Source organism: Microtus oregoni, unplaced genomic scaffold, assembly GCF_018167655.1.
Source record: "Microtus oregoni isolate MIOR12 unplaced genomic scaffold, Mior012 000027F_ref0000203, whole genome shotgun sequence".
NCBI lineage: Eukaryota > Metazoa > Chordata > Mammalia > Rodentia > Cricetidae > Microtus > Microtus oregoni.
Genome location: NW_024543086.1, coordinates 18,204,309 through 18,226,021, shown reverse-complemented (window position 1 = coordinate 18,226,021; position 21,713 = coordinate 18,204,309). Strand labels below are relative to the sequence as shown.

General features: G+C 56.7%; 5 protein-coding genes and 1 long non-coding RNA gene across 8 annotated transcripts; 3 read left to right on the top strand and 3 right to left on the bottom strand.

The window, feature by feature from the left end:
- The first annotated feature begins 1,226 nt into the window (after positions 1-1,226).
- Positions 1,227-5,982, top strand: Wdr24 (WD repeat domain 24). The gene is made up of 9 exons (XM_041676704.1): positions 1,227-2,286; positions 2,890-3,067; positions 3,186-3,858; positions 4,318-4,436; positions 4,516-4,640; positions 4,713-4,817; positions 4,945-5,285; positions 5,394-5,578; positions 5,663-5,982. Exons 1-9 carry the CDS (start codon positions 1,806-1,808, stop codon positions 5,829-5,831), a joined length of 2,376 nt encoding a protein of 791 aa, XP_041532638.1. The 5' UTR covers positions 1,227-1,805; the 3' UTR covers positions 5,832-5,982.
- Positions 5,983-6,135: 153 nt separating this feature from the next.
- On the top strand, positions 6,136-8,994 carry Jmjd8 (jumonji domain containing 8). The gene is made up of 9 exons (XM_041676077.1): positions 6,136-6,441; positions 6,522-6,617; positions 6,737-6,785; positions 6,860-6,956; positions 7,045-7,113; positions 7,206-7,325; positions 7,405-7,472; positions 7,563-7,697; positions 7,769-8,994. Exons 1-9 carry the CDS (start codon positions 6,158-6,160, stop codon positions 7,847-7,849), a joined length of 999 nt encoding a protein of 332 aa, XP_041532011.1. The 5' UTR covers positions 6,136-6,157; the 3' UTR covers positions 7,850-8,994.
- On the bottom strand, positions 7,895-10,155 carry Stub1 (STIP1 homology and U-box containing protein 1). The gene is made up of 7 exons (XM_041676078.1): positions 9,895-10,155; positions 9,288-9,486; positions 9,040-9,205; positions 8,774-8,861; positions 8,532-8,588; positions 8,335-8,451; positions 7,895-8,259 (listed from the first exon to the last, which is right to left on the bottom strand). Exons 1-7 carry the CDS (start codon positions 10,051-10,053, stop codon positions 8,134-8,136), a joined length of 912 nt encoding a protein of 303 aa, XP_041532012.1. The 5' UTR covers positions 10,054-10,155; the 3' UTR covers positions 7,895-8,133.
- A 181-nt stretch (positions 10,156-10,336) lies between these two features.
- LOC121463702 lies at positions 10,337-11,501 on the top strand. The gene is made up of 3 exons (XR_005976467.1): positions 10,337-10,464; positions 10,753-10,909; positions 11,005-11,501. It is a non-coding gene; the product is annotated as an uncharacterized LOC121463702 (long non-coding RNA).
- A 20-nt stretch (positions 11,502-11,521) lies between these two features.
- Positions 11,522-14,497, bottom strand: Rhbdl1 (rhomboid like 1). Of its 2 annotated transcripts, XM_041676075.1 has the most exons (8): positions 14,256-14,497; positions 13,666-13,827; positions 13,227-13,451; positions 13,003-13,151; positions 12,758-12,870; positions 12,561-12,661; positions 12,420-12,480; positions 11,522-12,339 (listed from the first exon to the last, which is right to left on the bottom strand). In XM_041676075.1, exons 1-8 carry the CDS (start codon positions 14,292-14,294, stop codon positions 12,068-12,070), a joined length of 1,122 nt encoding a protein of 373 aa, XP_041532009.1. In that variant the 5' UTR covers positions 14,295-14,497; the 3' UTR covers positions 11,522-12,067. The 2 variants fall into 2 exon arrangements, with proteins under 2 accessions (XP_041532009.1, XP_041532010.1); XM_041676076.1 differs by lacking the exon at positions 13,666-13,827 and having other exon boundaries at positions 14,256-14,496.
- Positions 14,498-15,965: 1,468 nt separating this feature from the next.
- Rhot2 (ras homolog family member T2) lies at positions 15,966-21,423 on the bottom strand. 2 transcript variants are annotated; one of them, XM_041676064.1, is made up of 19 exons: positions 21,329-21,423; positions 21,185-21,243; positions 21,017-21,098; positions 20,872-20,915; positions 20,100-20,153; positions 19,694-19,746; positions 19,508-19,616; positions 19,307-19,408; positions 19,075-19,173; positions 18,877-18,985; positions 18,680-18,800; positions 18,329-18,413; positions 18,118-18,260; positions 17,934-18,034; positions 17,730-17,860; positions 17,549-17,629; positions 17,277-17,399; positions 16,975-17,177; positions 15,966-16,761 (listed from the first exon to the last, which is right to left on the bottom strand). In XM_041676064.1, the coding sequence occupies exons 1-19, from the start codon at positions 21,363-21,365 to the stop codon at positions 16,635-16,637; spliced, it is 1,863 nt and encodes a 620-aa protein (XP_041531998.1). In that variant the 5' UTR covers positions 21,366-21,423; the 3' UTR covers positions 15,966-16,634. The 2 variants fall into 2 exon arrangements, with proteins under 2 accessions (XP_041531998.1, XP_041531999.1); XM_041676065.1 differs by lacking the exons at positions 16,975-17,177; positions 17,277-17,399.
- Between the last annotated feature and the right edge of the window lie 290 nt (positions 21,424-21,713).

The following is a 21,713-nucleotide window of genomic DNA, read 5'->3' as shown; positions in this document are numbered from 1 at the left end:
AGGGCTGTTACACAAGGAAACCCTGTCTTGAAATACCTCACTCACAATCACACACACACACACACACACACACACACACACTACACCACACACTAAAGGAAAAAATTAAATAAATAAAAGATCACCGTGTGCCAGAAGATTGTGATTACTATGCCCACCCAAAGAGAAAGTGGCAACTGAGACTAAACCTAGCCACTGACAGAACTGGCTGTCAGGCCCTGAAAATACCAAAACTGATGTAACCACATAAAATAAATATAAAATCCATGATAGATAGAACCAGACAGTGGTGGCTCATGCTTTAATCCCAGCATTCAAGAGGCAGAGACAGGTGGAGCTCTGTGAATTTGAGGACAGCCTGGACTGTAGGTTGAGTTCCAGGCTGTTACACAAAAAAATACTGTCTCGAAAAAAAAACAACAACAAAACAAAACTCTGCAATAGACAAAGCAGACCACATTAGACTGGGGTAGGAGGGATGGTCTAAGATGGTAGGCATTTGAGCTAAGTGCTGAGGGCTGAAAAGGGAACATTCTTCAGGGGTAGAAGACATAGGTAAAAGGCAAACATAGCTTGTGAGGAGGAAGGAAAGTGCTCAGTGGGAAGGAAACTGGAATGGAACCCTGCTGAGGAAAGGGGAGCCAAGAAACTCACAGCTGCACAGCTGCAGATACATCAGGACGGCCAGGGCCAGGCGACTGGGATTTATTCACAGTGCAATAAAACCTTGAGTAGAAAAGATACCAGGCTGCTTGCGCGGGTGTCAGAGCAGAAGATGGTGAACCCAGAACCCGTCAAGAAGCAGCACCTGAGTTCAGTCAGCAAAGTGTGTGTGTGTCGGGGGGAAGTAGGACACAGCACTAGGAGAGAGTGGAGGAACTCGTGATCTGCTTAGAAAATGGCTCACTTAAGTTCTGGTATTAAGATGTTGAGATTAAAATTAACAGGGACTGGTAAAATAGCCCAGTTGACAGAGAACTTGTCTTGTATGCATTAGGATCTGCCCGGGCTCGATCTCTGACATCACAAAAACAAAAACAAAAACTAACCAAATAAACGCAGACATATAACCAAAGTAGAACCCGGGAACCTGATGAACCCAATTCTGCTCCATTCGCTTGGCCAAAGCGCCCCGCGTAAACCCGGAACCTTTATGGTATAAGAGTTTGTGTCTACTTCCGGCAAGGCAAGAATAAGAACGGACTACTTCCGGTAATGGGCGGGAAATAGGTGAGTCTTTTCCTGTACGGTAGCTGAGGAACACTGTGCTTTCGGTAAATGTCTGGCGTGCGACCGAGGCAGAAGCTTTCCCAACACCTGGTTCTGGTCCCGCGGTTTCCGCTGCCAGGTGCAACCAGATACCTATACTTAGTGCTGTGGCCTCTCCTCTGCCTCCCCAGGTCTTTAAAGTCAGTCCTCCGGACCCCTCCAGCTCCTCTACCCTTTCCTCTCGTTTGTTTGTTCCTCTTAGGAGCCCCGCAATCCTCGGAGGCACGGGGCTAACTGTGAAGGCAGAAGCCACTTATCTCTACCCTGGATCGACCTACCAAGGGTCTAGTAGCATCCAGGCTCTCACTGATGGAGGATTAACCACATAGACTGGGGAAGGCAGATACTGTGCTGATGAGCCTCAGGCTAGCTATGCAGCCTTCGGGAGAACTCCATTTGAACCTTCCTGTGATGGTGATTGACTGATGGACCATCGCAGGCCGAAGGTTCGAGAGGACAAACAGAACTGTTAGGACACCATGGCTGACCGGGCCAGCTCATTTCACTGACCTCTAGCCCCTGATCCCTGTGCGGCCATGGAGAAAATGTCCCGAGTTAGCACAGCCCTGAGCGGCAGCGCCCTGACGGGCTGTACCATGCACTGCCACCTGGACGCACCAGCTAACGCCATCAGTGTGTGCCGTGATGCAGCTCAGGTTGTTGTGGCAGGCCGGAGCATCTTCAAGATTTATGCCATTGAGGAGGAGCAGTTTGTAGAGAAGCTTAATCTGCGCGTGGGCCGGAAGCCCTCGCTCAACCTGAGCTGTGCTGATGTGGTCTGGCACCAGATGGATGAGAATCTGCTGGCCACCGCAGCCACCAATGGTGTGGTGGTTACGTGGAACCTGGGTCGGCCATCCCGAAACAAGCAGGATCAGCTGTTCACAGAGCACAAGCGCACTGTGAACAAAGTCTGTTTCCACCCCACTGAGGCCCATGTGCTGCTCAGTGGCTCTCAGGATGGCTTCATGAAGTGCTTCGACCTCCGCCGGAAGGACTCTGTCAGCACCTTCTCTGGTGAGGCCCACAGAGACAGGCTGGGGCAGATGCGTGTTTCTGTGGGAGTTCAGTCTTACAAGCAGGTCGAAATGTGCTTCCTCAGAGAGCCTTCGTTGCCCTCTCGGAGGCTGAATAGCACTGGGAGGAAGAGTGGATGGAGAGGGAGTAGGTTGGCCCCAGTGAGGATGAGCCCAAGCCCTGGTGGTGGGGGGGAAGGCAGGAGGTCAGATTGGGTGCAGCTGATGAGGAAGGTGGAGCCTGCAGACACAGCCTAACGGTAGCTGGGTCTCCCTTCCCCTCTCCTTGCTTCACTGCAGCGAATCTACTGGTGTCATCAGGCCTCTCGGCCCAGGGATGCAGAGTGAGGTGGGAAGAACGCAGGGCTCCTTTCACGGCAGGCCTGGCTGGCTTTATTCAGCCTTGAGCTTCCTCTCCCTGGCTCTTATGAAACCAAATGAAGCAGAAGCAGAGCCTTGGCAGATTCTGGTGCTTTCCTCAGCCCTCTATGCTCCCTAGTTTGGCCACAGGCTGATGAACGACACCATTCCAGCACCTTCAGGGGCTCCCCCATCCCCCGAGAACCAGCCTCTCCCTGATGCCTATCCCGATGTGTGCCCACAGGCCAGTCTGAGAGTGTGCGGGATGTGCAGTTCAGTATCCGCGACTACTTTACCTTCGCCTCCACCTTCGAGAATGGCAACGTCCAGCTCTGGGACATCCGGCGACCTGACCGCTGCGAAAGGATGTTCACAGCCCACAACGGGCCTGTCTTCTGCTGTGACTGGCACCCAGAGGACAGGTGTGGTTTGGGGGCTGGGGGGACATTAAGACTGGAGGCTACAGGACAGTGGGGTGTGGCTGGGTCTCCCTTCCTGCAGGAGAGGTCACTGCGAGCTTGAATGGGACCTTCTCCACAGGGGCTGGCTGGCCACAGGTGGACGAGACAAGATGGTGAAGGTCTGGGACATGACAACACATCGTGCCAAGGAGATGCACTGTGTGCAGACCATCGCCTCTGTGGCCCGAGTTAAATGGCGGCCTGAGTGCCGCCACCACCTGGCCACGTGCTCCATGATGGTGGACCACAATATTTACGTGTGGGATGTACGCCGGCCCTTCGTGCCCGCTGCTATGTTTGAAGAGCACCGTGATGTCACAACAGGCATTGCCTGGCGCCACCCACATGACCCCTCTTTCCTACTCTCTGGCTCCAAGGACAGCACATTGTGCCAGCATCTGTTTCGTGATGCCAGCCAGCCTGTTGAGCGTGCCAACCCTGAGGGCCTCTGTTATGGCCTCTTTGGGGACCTGGCCTTTGCTGCTAAGGAGAGCCTGGTGGCTGCTGAATCTGGGCGCAAACCCTATGCTGGTGACCGGCGCCACCCCATCTTCTTCAAGCGCAAGTTAGATCCTGCTGAACCTTTTTCTGGCCTGGCTTCCAGTGCACTCAGTGTCTTTGAGACAGAGTCTGGTGGTGGCAGCATGAGCTGGTTCGTGGATACAGCTGAGCGCTATGCTCTGGCTGGTCGGCCACTGGCTGAGCTCTGTGATCACAACGCAAAAGTGGCTCGGGAGCTTGGCCGCAACCAGGTATGTGGGCTGGGGGTCCAGGGGTCACGATTTGGGCCAGAGACTGCTGCTGGGGTAGGGCACCATACCCACAACCGCCTTGAGCTTAGCACATTGCTCTGGTCGGTCACAATGCCAGCCTTTGCCAAAGTATTTGACAATGTTAAAGATCATGTGAGCCAGAGTAGCCCAGACCCTGGGGTCAGCCTCAGGGCTGGAGGCCTAGGGAGTTAAGTGCCCACAGCACCCTCTTCTGCCTCACTTTTGGTGCTGGAGCTGCCTTCTGCATGCCATCTCTCTTCTCGCCTTGCTAATCCTAGCACCTGGTGCCTCACAGTTTTGTCACCAGAGGGTGGAGACAGTGCTCTCTCCATGTGCCACAGTTTCCCCACGGACTGGTATATGATTCTGCCCAGGAGATGGGGGCTAGCCTGGGTGCTGGGTGCCCAGGACCCATGAATGGTTGGTGCCTACCCCTAGGTGGCACAGACATGGACCATGCTACGGATTATCTACTGTAGCCCCGGCCTGGTGTCCTCTACCAATCTCAACCACAGCGTCGGCAAAGGCAGCTCCTGTGGCCTACCACTCATGAACAGGTAGATCCTTGGCCACTTCCTGCCCCTCCCCCTGCGGATTGTTGGGGCCTGGCCACCCACAAGCCTTCCCTACCTCTAGCTTCAATCTGAAGGATATGGGCCCAGGGCTGGCCAGTGAGACACGGCTAGATCGCAGCAGCAAAGGGGACACACGGAGCGACACAGCTCTGCTCGACTCTTCAGCTACTCTCATCACCAATGAGGGTAGGCAGGGATGCTGACGGGAAGAGGGCTGGGGAGCCACTCCCTGAATGACCCCCTTTCCCTGCTGAGCAGATAATGAGGAGACTGAGGGGAGTGATGTGCCTGCTGACTACCTGCTGGGCGATGTAGAGGGAGAGGAGGACGAGCTGTACCCACTGGACACGGAGCATGTGCACTGTGAGTGGGGGCTAGGCGCGATACAGTTGCTGTAGAGGGCTCGGACCTGGAGCATGGCTCTGAGCAGGAGCTGAGGGGAGTGGGAAGCCTCGACTCAGGTCCATTATTCCTCACTCCTGCCCCTCAGCGGAGGAGCCTGAATATGTGCTGCCGCAGGAGGCCTTCCCACTGCGCCACGAGATAGTGGACACACCATCTGGGCCTGAACATCTGCAGGACAAAGCTGACTCTCCACATGTCAGCGGCAATGAGGCAGACACAGCCTCCTTGGCACCAGTAGACTCTTCCTCCTCCCTCCTTTCCGTCTCACATGCCCTGTATGACAGCCGCCTGCCACCTGACTTCTTCAGTGTGTTGGTGCGGGACATGTTGCACTTCTATGCCGAGCAGGGCGATGTGCAGATGGCTGTGTCTGTTCTCATTGTGCTGGGTGAGAGAGTGCGTAAGGACATCGACGAGCAGACCCAGGTGTGTGATGGGTCTAGCCACTTATCCCCTCATCTGAGCCTGCTTCTCTGCTGTACCCCTGCCCCAGTTTGCCTGGAAACACTAACCTGAACCGTTTCCTTCCCTCAGGAGCACTGGTACACATCCTACATTGACCTGCTGCAGCGCTTCTGCCTCTGGAATGTTTCCAACGAGGTGGTGAAGCTGAGCACCAGCCGGGCAGTTAGCTGCCTCAACCAAGCCTCCACCACTCTGCACGTCAACTGTAGTCACTGCAAGCGGCCCATGAGCAGCCGTGGCTGGGTCTGCGACAGGTGCAATGACAGGCAGAATTTGGGTGGGGGGTTGCGAGGGAGGAGACCCAGAACCCCCCAACTGAATGGCCCTCCCATTCCCAGGTGCCACCGCTGTGCCAGCATGTGTGCTGTCTGCCATCATGTGGTTAAAGGTCTGTTCGTGTGGTGTCAGGGCTGTAGTCACGGCGGGCATCTTCAGCACATCATGAAATGGCTAGAAGGCAGCTCCCAGTGCCCTGCAGGCTGCGGCCATCTCTGCGAATACTCCTGACCTGGTCTTCCCTGAGACTGAGACAGCTTCCTCAGCTCAACCCTGAAGTCCACCTGTCTAGGCCCACGGCCTCTTACCCATCCCGTGTACCAGGAATGAAAGGTGGCTGCAACACAATAGTGGTGGTGTTTTTAACACAATAAAAACAGGAGCTGCTTAGCCACTTGTCACTTTGATTGCGCCGCAGGCGGGAACTTCCTTACAGGAGGGAACTTCCGATAGGGGCGCTGTAGCCATGGTTACCCGCAATAGCCAATGGCTGCTAAACACCCTGCCTTGAGGAAATGATTGAGGGTGGGAGAGAGGAGAGGTTGGTGTGTGTGTGTATGTATGTATGTATGTATGTATGTATGTATGTATGTATGTGTTTGCGTGTGTATGAAAGAGAAGGCTCCCAGGGTCAGGCTGGCTGCTGCTTGCCGATAGCTACAGCAGTCGGGGCGGTAGGCCGATGGTTTGTGGTTACGCAAGTGTCGACGGAATTCCCAGTGTGCTGCGCGCCTGCGCCCCGTATGTTCATGGCGGCGACTATCCAGCTAGAGCCGCTTTTGCTCTTTGTACTATGGACGACGGTGACTGTGGTTCTGCCTGGCTCTGGCGAAGGGGGATGGTGAGCGGCTGGGAATGAGCGGCGGGAGGGAGCCTGAACTCAGAGCCCTGGCAAGTTGAGCTAACCTGTTGTCCACACAGGCAGCAGAGCGGGCTGGGGATTGCAGTAGCAGTGCCGGAGGAGCGTTGCACCGTGGAGCGCCAAGCACACCTCACATACTCCGAATTCATGCAGCAGTATGTGTCCCTGCCCCTAGTGTCTAGGCATACCCCAAGCATGGCCTTTTGGCTGCGGAGGTCATACCTTCACTGCCTGATGGAGTGAAGGTATGAACACGAGGTTCTTTTTCTCCCAGCTATGCCTTCGTCAAGCCGGTCATATTACAGGGACTCACGGACAACTCGGTGAGTATTTGTACCCATGTGGGCAGCTAGTCGAGATTGACCAGTTGCTCAGTTGTTTTATCTTTCAACCCCAGCGGTTCAGGGCCCTGTGCTCTCGGGAAAACCTGTTGGCCTCGTTTGGGGACAACGTTGTTCGCCTGAGTACAGCCAACACCTACTCCTACCGGAAAGGTGAGCTTATCATACCCTTCAAGGCCTGCCTGTTTGCCAGAACCCCAAAGGCAGGACTGACCGGTCTCGACTGGCCCCTTTCTCCTAGTGGACCTGCCCTTTCAGGAGTATGTGGAGCAGCTGCTGCATCCCCAGGATCCCACATCCCTAGGCAATGGTGAGCCAGACCTAAGCAGCATTGGGAACGGGACACTTAGGAGTCCACTGCTGCCGGTCGGTATTCCTGCTTCTCATCTTCTCTGCTGGCAGACACCCTGTACTTTTTTGGAGACAACAACTTTACTGAGTGGGCACCACTATTCCAGCACTATTCTCCGCCTCCGTTTCGCCTACTGGGAACCACCCCTGCTTACAGCTTTGGGATCGCAGGTGGGTGCTTCTTCAAAACAAACTTGGGGAAGCCCATATATATATTGTGTTTATCAGCTATCCACAAACAACCTCACAGGAGCTGGATCTGGGGTACCCTTCCACTGGCATGGACCTGGTTTCTCAGAGGTGATTTATGGCCGGAAGGTCAGTACAAGGGAACGAGGGTAGGAGCTGAAGTTTGGGGTCTGTAGTCCATAACACACAAGTGATCTTATATTCCATTCCTTCCTCCAGCGCTGGTTCCTCTACCCTCCTGAGAAGACACCAGAGTTCCACCCAAACAAGACCACACTGGCCTGGCTTCAGGAAATATACCCATCCTTAGCCCCATCAGCTCGGCCCCTGGAATGTACCATTCAAGCTGGTGAAGTCAGTGGCTGGTTGGTGGGGGACTGGGCCAACCCAAAAAGCCCCAACCAATCTGTGCTCTTTTCTCCCAGGTGCTGTACTTCCCTGACCGCTGGTGGCATGCCACACTCAATCTGGACACCAGTGTCTTTATTTCTACCTTCCTTGGCTAGCCAAACAGGCAACTGGCAAGCCCACTGCACCAGCACATGCCAATGTAGTGCTCACAGACTTTATTACAGGACAGTGGCAGCAGCAGCAACCTAAGCCCACCCTCACCCGCTTTCCAGCCCAGAAGGGGGACAGGGAAGGCTCATGGCCCAGCAAGGGAAAGGGAGCAGTTCAGAACCCATCAGCAGAACTGATGGGGGCAAGCCCAGGGACACAAGCTATATACAGGAACTGGAGCTTCTGTCTCCAGACCCTCCTGGGCTAGGGTGCCAGGCAGGACATGGCTTTAATAGTCCTCTACCCAGCCGTTTTCAGAGATGAATGCATCAATGACTTCCTTCATGGCCAAGTTGGGGATGAGTTGTTCCTGGGTCAGAGGGCTCCGGGTCACAGGGTCAAAGTGGCCGACACGCTGCAACAACAGAGTCAAGGTGGTCAACTGTCTGAGTTTATGTCTGATCCTAGTCCCAAGGCCAAGGCCCCTTACCTGCAGGTGCTCCTCAATGTCCTTGCGGTCGTAAGTGATACCACTGGGTGTGATGCAGGGCTCCCGCATCAGCTCAAAGCTGATCTTGCCACACAAGTAGTCAGGGATATCTCGCTTCTATAGCACAATGGGGAAAGTGTCTAGAACTGGAAGGGTCATCACACCAGCACCTACCCCCGGGCTTTGAGAATACTCACCTTTCTCTTCTCGTCCACCTGAGAGAAGAGCTCATCCATGTCTGCCATGTATTTATCCTGTAGAGTTGAGTGCCATGTGTGGGCAACTCCTATCTCCTCCATACAGACACACACACCTTATGTCCACCAGGGCACTCGTGTCATGCATGGGCCAACAGATCCATCATAGGCTGGGGCACTTTTCATGCCACACACAAAATCACACACACAACGACCCACATGTGGACTAGGGGCACCCTCACGTGCTTGGCCTCAATGCAGGCCTGCTGGGCCCGGACGTGGCCATCATCCTCATCACCCTCATGGTTCCGCTGACACTCTTCCAGTTCCCTGAGGGTTAACCAGAAGCTAGTCGGTGATGGTCCTGACCAGAAAAGGCCAGAGCCCTCCCCGTTTCAGGCCCCTTTCCTCCTGGGCTTCCCATATGCTAGTGTTGTCTTTCAATAAACACTTGTGCTGGTGACTCAGTGTCAACCCCATGAAGTAGCTCGGTGGGGGGGAGACCCACCTCTCTCGCTCAGCAGCAATGAGCCTGCTGAGATAAGAGTGCAGCTCACTCTCCTGGTGAATGCGCCGTTCCTCGATACTGTTCCAGCGCTTCTTCTTCGCAATGCGAAGGGCACTGGGGATGTCATCCCCAAAGTTGAGTCGCTGCTCCTTGGCCAAACTATAGGCTGGGGGAGCGGACACTTTAAGTTACACTCATCAGCAACCCCGGCCCCAAGGTACCCACAACCTGGCATCGTATCACCCCACCTCGCTGCAGATTGGCAATGGCCTCATCGTAACTCTCCATCTCTAGCTGGCACTGCCCCAGGAAGAAATGCGCCTTCACAGACTGCCCATCCAGCTCCAGGGCTCTCCGGCAGTCAGCGAGTGCCTGTTCAGGCTGCTGCATCTTCAGATAGCAAAGGGCCCGGTTGGTGTAGTACACTGCCACAAGTGGGTTCCGGGTCTGGGGACCAAAGCCAGGCATCATAAAGAGTGTGGGCTCATCTGGACCCCTCTATCCCAGGGTGCTGACTGCCACCAATGGTACGGTACTGGTAATGCTCCAGCTTTAAATTCCATGACTGGGATGGAGAAACTGAAGGTTTCCAGAGCTCTGGACTCTGGCTGTGATCTCTTAACTCCAACAGAACTGCTTTTGTGAAAATTACCCAGAATCTCTCAGTTTTGGGGCAAGGGTTCCTGGTGTCATCCTAAACTTGCCTCAATCAACCATTCCTGGGCTCGAGAACAGTAATCCGGGAGCTAGGGGAACAAGCTAGCCATCGAGTCCCGGCTGCCAGAAAATCGTCCCGGAATCGCAGAACTGGGAGGCACATCGGGCCCCGCCCCCGCCCCCGCCCCCCGCACTCACGATGGCGCGGCCGTAGCAGGCCGCCGCCTCCTGGTACTTGCGGCCCACGAAGAGCCGGTTCCCCTGCTCCTTGAGCTCCTGCGCACTCGGACTCTTATCAGGGCTGCCACCGCCAGTGCCCAGCCGCGCGCCGCCCTCCTTTTCCTCCTTGCCCTTCATGGCGCCGCGCGGCACGGCTTGGGCTCCGCGCCCAGCCACCTAGCTCTCGCAGCCCGCGCAGCGATCAGCTCCGCCCGGTCGGCGATCCGCCACCGGAACTTCCGGCGTGGGGCGGGGCTGACATGAGGACACGTGAGCAGAGGCGGAGCCTCGCGGCTGCTGAGCCAATTCACGAAGCGCGGTGTGCGTGGCCGCGCTCTCTACGGGCCCCGCCCCACAGTAACCAGAACCTATCCTCACTATTCGGACCAAGGCTCCGCCCCCTCGGCGTTCAAGCCCCGCCCTCCGGCCCACTCCACGGGAACGTGGCAGCGGCTCTTGAGAGGTGGCACTCCGAGGACCGGTCACTGGATCGCTGTCCTAGCTCGCCATGCGGGCGCACGCGGGAGTTTGGGAGCGTCTGGACCGCTGGTAGGACCGCGGAATACAGGGAAGGAGAGGGAGGGAGGGAGGCCGGCTGGTCAGACCGTCCTCGCGGGTCTTCCCTGGGAATCGGGAGGAGCTGCCTGCGGCCATTAATGGCTGAGAAGCAAGCACGTGACACCTTGACACGAAAGGACCTGCAGTGGCTGCTATAGAGGAAGCTGCGGGTTCGCGGCTGGACTGCTCTCCCTTTCTTGCGGTCATGGGGAGGAGCTTCTTCAAGGGCGGGGGCCAGCAGGTTTCCTGGGAGAGCACCTCGGACCCTTTGACCTCCAGGTCTGTAGAAGAGCCATTCCGAGCCGCCGCAGCTGCAGCAGCTGCTGACTCCCCCACCCCACCCCACTCCCGGAATTGAAGAACCAGAACTCTGCTTTCTGCTGATTTGTGCGCCGCAGTCACACTCCTCTGCGTGGTCCCTTGTCATTGCCTCGGAGTGAGTAGGGAGCATCTTTGCCCAAGTTGGGCGGGGACTCTAGGAGGTTTAGCTCCAAGAAGCTATCTCCAAAATCTCCTTGTCACTCTTTGCAGTGGTCCTGGTGGCAGGAGCTTCTGAGGTGGCGGCTTTCACATACAAAGTGGCAGTGACTACAGTGCCTAGCTTGCTAGCCCTGCAGTACACAGTCAAGACTGCTTGCGTGTTTCTGGCATGCTTGCTGTTTCTGGCCCAGATGCAGGAGGGCACTGCATTCCTGAGCCAAGGTGAGCCAGCTGCTAGGGCCTGGAAGGTCATACAGGACCCCATCAGAATTAAGGTGGCCAGTAACTCTGTACTCCAGGACCCTTGTGGTCCTCACTAGTGAGTGCCTTTGGGCTGTAGACTCTTCCTTTTATGAAGACAGCATTACCCCCTAGGGCTATGGGGCAGAAGATATACCCTGACCAGCATGCTGCCTGAACTTAACCCCAACTGGGCCTCCCACAAGGGTTGTAAGCCTGCCAAGAATTACAGGACCCAGCCAAGTGAGCCTGGCTCTGCTGTGGGCTTGTCTTTGGAAGGAAGGCTGAATAAACTGTCGACTGGAAGCCCTTGGAGCACAATAAATGATTGCTGACCTTGGCCTGACCTGGAAGGTGACAGTCTCTTACCACAGGCCCTGCCTCCTATGTGGAATCTGGCCAGTGCTGGTCGGGAGGAGTAAAAGCCACCACCTCATGCCAGGTGCAGAGCTTCAAGGGGACAGGGAGCACAGACCATCCTGGAGAGGAGGTGTCCCATGTGGTCTGGGTGAGGGGCAGACAAGCCTGCAGAGCCCCAGGACAGCTGCCTAGTGATGTGTAAAATATTTATTCACTCTCCAAAAAGGCTCAGACTGCAAGTCCTGGGGATCGGGAGGGAGGGAATCTCCTCTGGGGCCACATCCAAGGACCTCCACCCAGCCCTGGCCTAGTAGCACCCTCCCCCAGAAAGGCCTGGGAGGGGCAGCAATGGCTGCAGTAAGACTTGGCCTCAACCTGGTGGACCACAGGGCCCGCCTGCCCCGTAGGGAAAAGCAGCCCCGAGAGGTCCGTTCATAGAGGGCAGACATGCAGGCCCACCTGGTGGCGGACCCACGGCAGGCCCAGCTCTAGCCATGTGGCCCTAAGGAGCAGGTCAAGGTGGAGGGGGGATATCGGCACCCAGCAGGTCATAGGCAAAGACGTTCCAGAAGATGGCGAAAAGCAGGAAGGTGCCATAGGCAAGTAGCACCACCCACCAGCCGCACTGGTCCCTCAGGCGCTCCTCATAGCTCCGAAGGATGGTAAGGCCCATGCTTACACCTACCACTGCACCAGCCAGGTGTGCCATAAAGCTGGGCTGTGGGCCTGAGGCAGGCAGTGGTGGGGAGAAGCGCAGCCACACAGCCCGGCCCACTTCGGAACTCACTGCAGAGGGAGCAACAGGTGGGAGGGGCCCTGTCTGGAGGTAGAGGGCCTCCCAGCGCCCCACCTGCCCCGCTACTCACTGCACACCAGAGCCAGCACCATCCTCAGCAGCTTGTATGGACACCGCATCCCAGCCCAGTTCTGATGGGGGCAGGCAGAACAGGCTGTGAAGCATGTTGGGTGGGCCCCTTCCCGCCTCCCCAGAAGGGCGGCCCCATTACCATGACAACATTGGCCAGGTGTGCTGAGCACAGCGCATAGACCCCTCCAGAGCCCCCTACCACAGGGGCACGCATGTCTGTGATAGAGACAGTCAGGGAGCCTGTGGGCAAAGGGAGAGAGAGGTGAAGGCACAGCTGGCCCTCGGTTCACCAGGTGAGGTAGGCAGGGGACCCTCTCGCCAGCGTGCCCGTCTCACCTGCCAGCACACCTGCCAGGTAGAGCAGGCTGATGCGAAGTACACCGTGTACCATCTCCAGGGGCACCCCGATCATCAGCTGCAGGAGGGCATTGAAGCCTAGCTGCTCCAGCCTGGCCACAAAGGAACATTGGGGAGGGGTGATCAGGTGTGTGCCCTGCCTACCCTCAGACTACCTCTGGTCATTGCAGCCCCCCTAGGAGAGGTAAGGGAACAGGACTACTGGAAGCCCGAGGCTCACTTACCCAACATGCATGAACATGTAGGTGAGGAAGCGCCAGGCGCGAGCTCGGTGTCCCGGGTGATACACCAGAGGGCTCTTCATGTATTCAGGGTGGTAGGTCTGGAGCACCCACTTGTTGAGACGTGCCCCGTAGCACAGGAACACGATGATCTGGGGACACTAGTGTTAGGGCTGGTCAAGACTAGGGACTCAGGAGGCCACGGGGCAGCATGTGGGCAGGCCCACCTGGGCAAGGGTGACAGAGGCCATGAACACAGGGGGTGGGCAGCTGCGGTGCCGGTAGAAGTACCAGCGGCGATCCACCTCACAGGGCAGGATCTCGTAGGCCACATATCGCACAAACCGCTTGTAGACACCCAGGCCTGGCTCATCTAGCAGACCGTCCCGAGGCAGCGCCCGTTGTCCATTAGCAATGGCCCTCTTGAAGCTGCTGGAACGCTTGCTGCTGATCTGAAGGGAAGGGGTCTTAGTGCGGGTGGCAGTACTGTCCTTGTGGAACCCTGCCCTAATTGGCTAGGTCGCTGTTAATCTGAGGCCCTATTCCACACTGCCCAGGTCCATAAGCCCTACCCAGTAAGCTGTCTGCCCACCCAGCTTTGACCAGAGTGCTGTGCTTGGCCAGGTCTGGGGCCCTCCCCTGCTGCCCACACACTATGGCACTGACCAGGTCCACCAGCTCCTGGTAGCAGACCTGGCCCCGTTCGTTGCTCTGAGCCAGAGCCACCAACATGTCCAACTTGGTGGGGTCCAGGGGCAGCTCATGGCTGTGTACCAGACCAGCGAAGGTTTCCGCACCGATGAAGCCCGTATTCTCAGGATCCAGCTGCTGTGGTGGGGGAGTAGAGGGTGGGCCAACCCCCAGCCACAGGGCTGAGCCAGGCTGGCTAGGAAGGCTGGACTTTTGTGCTAGTCAGTGCCTGTTTGCTAGAACCAGCTTGTTTCCAGGCCCTGGCAGGGCAAGGTGCCTGGTGTGGCTGCTCCACCACCTCATATTCACCCTATCAGTCCTAGAAGGGGGAGGGCTTTAGGGGGAGGATCTAGAACCAAGGACCACCACCCTCCCTACCCAGCTTTCCGCAGAAACTCAGTGAAACCTTTCCTGGGATAGTGAGTCTCAGAGGCCAAGGTCGTGCAGGGAGGGGAGGCTTCAGAGGTGGCTGTCTGGTAGGGCCTCCTGCGAGCATGGTCCCTCCCCCGAGCCCCTCACCGGCTGGAAGGACGCCAAGGCAGTGCCAGCTCCCACCCACCACGCACCTGCTCCTGGATGAGCTGCAGCAGCGAGCTCCTGTCCATAGAGCCGGGCCGAGGGCTGGGGTCGGCCGAGGCCGGGAGGGGCTGCTCTGCGGACCGCTCCGCTCCGCCCCGGCCGGCCCGCTCCGCCTGCTCTGCTCTGCGTGCACCAAGCTCAGCGTCACCGAGATGCCAGCAGTCCTGCGCGCACACGGGTAGAGCACGCGCGTACCCTGCACGCGCACGCGCTGACCGACTCAACGCACATCCTGGGTAGAGCCGTCCCCCACCAAACAGCTCGACCCAGAACCACCGCCTGCGCACTGGTCTTGCCCTTCATGCTGAAGCTTTTCCCAGGAGGCGGTAGCTAGGAAGCTGCGGCACCCATATCCCTCTTACGCAGCCTTTCTGGTTTCTGTACTTGTACTCGGTATGCTTAGCACCTTCTCTAGGAAGCTTACCCGACCAAAAAATAGGCCTGTGACCCACCTCCAGAAAGCCAAGGTCCATTTACACCCCACTGCACTCAGACCTTCTCCAGAGCTGGGAGTTCTTGCAGTAGACACACCCTCGTCCTTATTTATTTGCAGTATTGCAGCAAGGAAGCCCCAGGTCTGGCAAAGCAAGCAGACACCAGGTGGTAGGGTATCCCTAGGCTGCCTCTCAGACCTAGGCTGACCCTTCCGCAGTACTCATGGCTAAAGTTGTTTGTTCTAACCAACCAAATACCCCTGCACTGGATTTGAAACAGCAGGGCCCCCAGTGCAGAAGCACCATTCAAGACACGGGGGATAGCCAGGCAGACCCATAGACTTCTGAAGTAAGGTAGGACCACAGCTTGGATAAGCAGGGGATTTGTTCCCGAGGACAGTGAAGGTGGCAGATTAATGCGATGTATAGAGAATACAGCTGCCTACAAAAAGCATCCTGTCCTAGTGGGACAGGCCACTTAGGCTGGAACACTGGCAGAGGGGAGGAGCCTCCCCACCAGGCAGACATTCTGGGGCAGGGAGTACCTACCTGCCCCAAGTCAAATGACACACTGGTTACCCAGATGTGTGAATTCCTGAATTGGTGTCCTTGGTGCTAGGCTATGTTGCAGGATCAACTCTGAGCCCCAGTCTATCCTCCCCTCAGCTCCTGGACTCCTCTGTCAGGCTATACAGAAAGCCTAGGCTGGCTGACTGGGCTGGTTTGGAGGTGGGGTACTAAGGAACCCCCAGCACAGAAGCACAGGGAAGAAGGGTCTCACACACACCCACCCCAGTGGTAGATGCTGATGTTACTGGACAACAGACTACAACTGGATCTTCCACAGCCATTTATCACAGCGACTAATCAGACCTCAGAATAGGGACCCAGGAACAGAGGGAGACAGGACGGTCAGGTGACATTTCCAATATACACACAGACAAGTCACATTTAGACTGGCTGAAGAAAAGCGATCTTTATGGGGCTGGAGAGATGGCTTGGTGGTTGGGACCACTTGCTGCTCCTGCAGAGGACCTAGATTTGTTCCCAACATCCAAATGGTGGTTACAGTCATCAGTTAACTCCAGTTCTGGGGGATTGGACACACTTGTCTGGTCTCCGTGGGCACCAGGCACACAAATAGTGTGTTTACATACATGCAGGCAAAACAAACATAGAAATAAACTGTTTTTTTTTCTTTTTCCCGAAACATGGTTTCTTTGTGTAGCCTTGGTTGTCCTGGAACTCACTCTGTAGACCGGGCTGGCCTCAAACTCAAAGAGATCCACCTACCTCGGCCTCCCAAGTGCTGGGATTAAAGGCGTGTACCACCACAGCCCAGCCTCATTTTTTAAAGGAAGAAAGAAAGAAAGAAAGAAAGGAAAAAGCTGCCTTGAGATACCAGTACCCAAGAGCTGGAAAAGACAGGTGAGGTTTAATCAGGGAACCCAATTCCACTTGCTCTGCAGCTGGTAGAGTGTAAAGCTCCACACCGTACAGAAAGGTGGGAACTCGGTGAATATCAGGTCCCTCCCAATTTGACCACCACCTCTTGTCCCCCACATGCCTATTGGCCATGCAGAACCAGGAAGCACCCTGAGAGCCCCTAGTCTTGGTCCCTGGCTTCCTTACCCACAGCCCAGCCCCTACCACACAATATTCCCTCCAAGGTCATGGCCTCACATCTCCAACCTGCACCCCCAGGCTCAGCAGGACAGGGCAAAACACAGCCCTGTTGGGGGCAAGAGATTTCGGAAGTCAAAGTTTAGACACAAAGTCCCTGAGCAGGTACCCCACATCAGTCCTGGGGACCCTGTAGCCACATAGCCATTACACCACCAAGCTGAAAGCCCATACTCCTCTGCCACATGGGCCTCCACAAGGCACCGCAGTGTGCTGTGCCTTGGTCAGGAGAGACTCATGGGTCCTTTATCATCGGCTCTTCACTAGGACCCTGTACAGTGAGAAGCTAAGGACGGCAGCCACCGCAGTCCCAACAGCCACCAGCATTCCTCGGAGCCAAAAGGAGGAGGGGTGCAGCTCTGTGTGTACCAGGTGCCTGTGGAGACATGAATGTGCCATGTGTGTGCTAAAAGCTCACTGTTGAAAACCCGTGTCCCGAGCAGCCAAGAGGCCAGGCCAAAGGAGGCCACCCAGCATAGCTCTCTGGGTCACAGGCCCTACCCTATATAGCTCTGACACCTTCGTAGCTAGATGACAGACTAAGCCCCAGGATAGCGACCCCACACCAAGGCGTATAAGGTATACCCACGGGAAGGTAGCCATGGTAGCAAGTTGGGTAAAGACAGCTGTATCGGGCTGTGCTGGTCCCAAGCAGGAGAATGAGGCAGGGGCAGGCAGCCGGTGCCTACGGCAGAATTCAGCTGGTGACAGGCCTGGTGAGGCAACACCTTGAGGGAGATCAGCTTTGGAGGAGATAAAGAGGCAGGGGGTCTGCCCGTCCATGTAATGGCGCTGCCAGGAAAGAGACGAGTGGGAGCTGAGCTCGCTGGCCTTTCTAGCTAGCCTGTGGGCGGCTGGGATGCCCTTACAGGACCCTAGGCCAGGACTTGCCTTGTATATGGTAGCACAGTGTACAAAGGTCTTGGGGTCACTGCTATCAAACATTAAGCAGGCGACATCACAGGTAGTGTCCAGAGAGGTGTCCAGCAGGCTATCCGCACTTACTTCACACAGCTGGGACAAACAATAGCCTTAGCGGCTTCCCCAAGGCTCAGTTCCCTGACAGCCACCCTGGGACAGCTCCATTAGGAGAAGGAAGAGGGAATATGGGGTGTCTGTCGTGGGTCTACCCTCCAAGACAGGGTGCATAGTCCCTCACTTACAATCAGGTACTTCTCTTGTCCGCTGACCCGCACTGTATTGATGGTGTACATGGGGGGTTCCTCAGGGAGCTCCCTGGCTTCCTGTTGGACAGTAGCAAAGAAGTCTTGATTTTGCTCCCTGTGGTACCTCTCCTGCCCCTTGAGTTCTCGGGTAGAGGGCTGGGGCCACCACGGTTCTCACCCTCAGGTTGTGGCCAAGGAAGGCCTGTAAGAAAGCCGACTTGCCCACTCCTCGGGCTCCCAACACCTTGCACATAAGCACACTGCGCTGTGTCTGCCCTTTCTCCTGGTCTAGCCTCTTCTCACGGGTAACTGTAAAGAACTCATGTGAGGGGCGTGGCCATTGAGGTGTAGGGGCCCAAGGACCGAACAAGTAGTTACCCACCTGTGATGGCCTGTGCTTGGGAGTCCTGCTCACAGAGGGTGGGGTAGCCCAGGTAGCCAAGGTGTGCAAGGCACTGCCGGACATCTAGGTAGGTCACCAGGCTGGGGGTGAAGGGAGGCACGGTGCTCAAGAGAGTAAGGCAAGGGTGGGGAGGACTAGATAGGCAGGCACACACTGTACTTACGTCCACTGGCAGAGATACCCATGCAAGGGCAGCCGGCCAGCCTGAGTGGGGACTGTGTGTGAGAGTTCGGGGCCCCAGGGTGCCACTGAGAACACACTGAAGAGATCCTGCAGCTCCGTGGGTGAGAGGGCACCATCATGGTCCTGCAGACAGAGGGGCTATGGTGACATGTGCTTGGGGTGTGTTGAGGAGCAAGGGGAGCGGTGCTCACCTGATCATGCTTCTCAAACACCCGCTGCACAAACTGGTAGCCGCGGTGGTTGAGCTCTGTGCTGCAGCCAGAGGGTACATGCAGCCTGTGGGGATGGCAGAGGCAGGCTAGTGCACTTCGGACTGCCACAATGTAGGACCTGCCTGGGTAGTCAGGCACTCCCAACTGAACCCTCTGGTCACATGGTTGGGGCTAGGCAGGGAGTGGCTATGAGTGTGTGTTGAGAGGCCAAGCTAGAAGTCTCAGGTTGCAAGATCAAGGTAGATCCATCAGGAAGCCAGTGCTGAGGGCCCTCCAATCCCAGAGAGGCCCAAGAGTATAAGCCCCGCTGTCTACCCGCCTGCAACTCACGGTGGAGAGAGGTAGTCAGGCGTCAGCTCCAGTGAGTCACTGTACCCAAAGCGCCGCAGGATGGTCCATGTGGTCTCGTGACGGCCACGTTGGATGAAGAGTGTATTCAGGAAGAGGAAGCCTGTGAAAGGATGGAGGGCTCGCAGCCAGCCCAGTCACTCCCCACACACAGAGGCGTATGATCATGTCTACCTCACCTTCCAGGGTCAGCCGGTTGTCCTGCACGCCACCTGCCACGTTCTTGCTTACCACCCTCTTCACATCATCCAGGGCCTGTGGGGCCAGGGGATGGCCGAAGCAGGACTTCTGCCTCCGGTAAGAAAGGGTTTCAGGTCAGTCAGCCACCCCCATTCCTCTCTTATGCGGGAAGCTAGGGTCTTGGGGCAGGACCACACCTGGAAGGCACTGAGCTCCCCATCACTGAGCGCATGGTCTAGGTCCTGATCTGAGAGTCTGAAGATCCGTGTGAGAGCCTTGGCGCACGCAGGTCTTAGCTGCAGGGACACAACGCCAAGTGGTCCTCTCCCTGTTCACCCCGCCAGTGCTCCTGTTCATTGCTCTCCTTACAGAACACAGAGCCCTTAGGATGAGTCTCAGGGAAGTGTGTGGCCCTCACCCTCTGCTCACCTGTTTGGCCTCAGGGTCATAGAGGGGGGCTGTGGGGTGCAGAACAGCCTTCTGGGCATAGTAGAACAGTTCTGAGATATTCCTCAAGTGCTTGGCGGAACACTGGACGAGGGTGGGGACAGAATCAAGGAGGGATCAAAGACGGATAAAGGAGAGCTGCTGCAGGGTCTTAACACAGGCCTTCCCAGGCTCCCTGCTCACCTCGACACAGGTCTCTATCTCAGGAAACTGGCTCATGATGGGTAGCACAGCCTCCATGGTACTCCCTGGTCGCAGGTCTGACTTATTGCCTACCAGGATGATGGGCAACCTGGGAGAGAGGCCATGATCACCAGGGATGGGGAGCAGGTGGGGCCTAGTCCCCCCAGCTGAGGCCCTGCTGGTCACCTGGGCCCTGTGGCAGTCCTGCCGTTCACCAGCGGGATCCACTTGGTTCGGATCTGAAAGACAAAGTGCAAGCTTGAGGAAAGAATGCACAGGCGCGCTCACCAGCCCACGCTCCCCCATCTGGGCTAAACAAGCTTTAGGACTGGTAGAGAGCTGGAAGCCAGCTGTGGTCCTGCGGCTGAAGCTGGTAGGAGACTGTGGGTGATCCCAACAGCTGCAATCTCCCCAAGCAGGCTGGGGTCCCTAGCTCAGAGGTATGAGGCTCCCTGAAAAGCTCAGCAGAGATGAGGCTGGGAATGAGGATTGGGGATCAAGAGCCATTGTGTCCTGCCCAGGTCAACTGTCAGCTAAGCCAGGCACTAGCAGCAGGGGCTGAGAATGGACAAAGAGCTCCCCTCTTGCTCACCTTCTCAATGGTGGCTTCCTCGGACACATCGTACACCACACACACTACGTTTGCCTAAGGAAAAGCAAGACACAGGGTGACCAGAGGCTGCCTGCTCACTATAAACAGCACAGGCCACTCCAGCAAGTCCTGGGTGCAGGGGCTCTGAAGACTGGGAAGCCTGCCTTTACCAAACAAGCCTCTCCCTGCCGCACTCTCCAAGAGACCCCAGACACAAGCACCCTGGCTCCAGTCAGCACAGTCTTGCCCTAAGTGCTTATGACAGACCCTCCACATACAAGGGTACAGGCAGCAAGGATGCTGTAGACAAAAGCAAGGAGACACTGCCTACACCCATAGGACACAGAGGCTGAAGGGCTGCATTCAGGAACATGGCAACTCTGGCAAGGGCTAACTCTTAATTAAGATGGCATCCACCCCAGCCTGGGGAAGCAGAGCAGTAGACTACAGTATAGAGCCATGACACTGGGGAAAGGGAGCGTACTGTCTAAGGAGAAGCAGTGGACGAAATGTATCTGCTCCCCCTAGACCCTGGGAAGGAGCAAAGGAAGGAGCTCCCTTCCCTCCCTACGCACTAACGGAGGCACTGGACCGATCCTGGTTCCCAGTAAGCTGTGATCTGGGAAAGCCAACAACATCCAGTGCTGAAGGTCAAAGCAGAATTATCAGGGTCAAGCACAGCCTGTCACCTAATCCAGCTCCGCAGAAGAGGAAGCCGATTAAGACCAATGAATCGGGCTCAGTACCCAAGGCCCCTCAAGATGCACCGCACCTTGTGGATCTCCTCCTGAAGTTCCTCCTCTGTCTGCTCCGCTTCTAGAGGGAAAGAGAACCCGATGCAGAGAGGCTGGTGTGTTCGGTGCAAACCGGCTGAAGGCCCAATACATACCGGTTGAGGGGACAGCACTTGGGGATACCTGAGTAATCCACGATGTGAGTGGGCACCTTCTCCGGAGTGACGTCGGCGGGGATGGTTATCTCCTCCGCGCGGGCAGGGACCTGCAACAGGTGGTTTGGGATTGACTGGGGAGTCCGGACGCCCAGAGCCTCGCATCCACCCCGAGTGTCCATTCCGGCCGACGCACCTCTTCGGGAAACTCTTCGCCGACCAGCGACAGGATCAAAGAAGTCTTCCCTACCTGGGCTGCGCGCGGTAAGGGGAACAGTAGTCAGGAGCGCTGTCGAGGTCACGCCGACCCTGCCCGACTGCCCGCGGCCCCAGCACCTACCTTCGCCCAGCAGCAGGATACGCACGTCGCGCCGCATGGCTGCCGCCCGCAGCAGCACCCCAAACCCACCCCTCCCAGCCCAAAACGAACCAACTAGACCTAACCCCAATCCCAACCCTCTCCTTCACCCCGCTCGAGCCCCCACACTTCCTGTCTTTAATCCCGCCCTTACACAAGCTTCCGGTCCCGCCCGCGCAGTACCAGCTAGTGGCTGAGCTACGTGTCGGCGCCGCCACATGGGTGCTCGTAACACTGCAGGTGGTGTAGCCACTTGCCTTGGACCCAATAAGCTTCTCAGGGCCAGTGGCTAGCAAGGCTGGACAAAGGACAGGGCTGGGCATAGGGGCAAAGGCTGAGTTCAGGACAGAAGTGATGCAGAGATGCA

What these genes read in the sequence shown, in the direction of transcription:
- Wdr24 (XM_041676704.1), top strand. Translation starts at nt 1,806, where the DNA reads ATGGAGAAAATGTCCCGAGTTAGCACAGCCCTGAGCGGCAGCGCCCTG. An exon ending in CTCTGTCAGCACCTTCTCTG is followed by an intron (nt 2,287 to 2,889) that starts GTGAGGCCCACA and finishes GTGTGCCCACAG; the next exon opens with GCCAGTCTGAGAGTGTGCGG. An exon ending in GGACACGGAGCATGTGCACT is followed by an intron (nt 4,818 to 4,944) that starts GTGAGTGGGGGC and finishes CCTGCCCCTCAG; the next exon opens with CGGAGGAGCCTGAATATGTG.
- Jmjd8 (XM_041676077.1), top strand. Translation starts at nt 6,158, where the DNA reads ATGTATGTATGTATGTATGTATGTATGTATGTATGTATGTGTTTGCGT. An exon ending in TCCCACATCCCTAGGCAATG is followed by an intron (nt 7,114 to 7,205) that starts GTGAGCCAGACC and finishes CTCTGCTGGCAG; the next exon opens with ACACCCTGTACTTTTTTGGA. An exon ending in TTACAGCTTTGGGATCGCAG is followed by an intron (nt 7,326 to 7,404) that starts GTGGGTGCTTCT and finishes ACAACCTCACAG; the next exon opens with GAGCTGGATCTGGGGTACCC.
- Stub1 (XM_041676078.1), bottom strand. Translation starts at nt 10,053, where the DNA reads ATGAAGGGCAAGGAGGAAAAGGAGGGCGGCGCGCGGCTGGGCACTGGC. An exon ending in AGGTGGACGAGAAGAGAAAG is followed by an intron (nt 8,452 to 8,531) that starts GTGAGTATTCTC and finishes ATTGTGCTATAG; the next exon opens with AAGCGAGATATCCCTGACTA. An exon ending in ACATTGAGGAGCACCTGCAG is followed by an intron (nt 8,260 to 8,334) that starts GTAAGGGGCCTT and finishes CTGTTGTTGCAG; the next exon opens with CGTGTCGGCCACTTTGACCC.
- Rhbdl1 (XM_041676075.1), bottom strand. Translation starts at nt 14,294, where the DNA reads ATGGACAGGAGCTCGCTGCTGCAGCTCATCCAGGAGCAG. An exon ending in TACATGTTCATGCATGTTGG is followed by an intron (nt 12,871 to 13,002) that starts GTAAGTGAGCCT and finishes CTTTGTGGCCAG; the next exon opens with GCTGGAGCAGCTAGGCTTCA. An exon ending in ACCTGGCCAATGTTGTCATG is followed by an intron (nt 12,481 to 12,560) that starts GTAATGGGGCCG and finishes TGCCCCCATCAG; the next exon opens with AACTGGGCTGGGATGCGGTG.
- Rhot2 (XM_041676064.1), bottom strand. Translation starts at nt 21,365, where the DNA reads ATGCGGCGCGACGTGCGTATCCTGCTGCTGGGCGAAG. An exon ending in AGGAAGCCACCATTGAGAAG is followed by an intron (nt 19,747 to 20,099) that starts GTGAGCAAGAGG and finishes TTTGTCTTTCAG; the next exon opens with ATCCGAACCAAGTGGATCCC. An exon ending in GACAAGAGAAGTACCTGATT is followed by an intron (nt 17,400 to 17,548) that starts GTAAGTGAGGGA and finishes TGTTTGTCCCAG; the next exon opens with CTGTGTGAAGTAAGTGCGGA.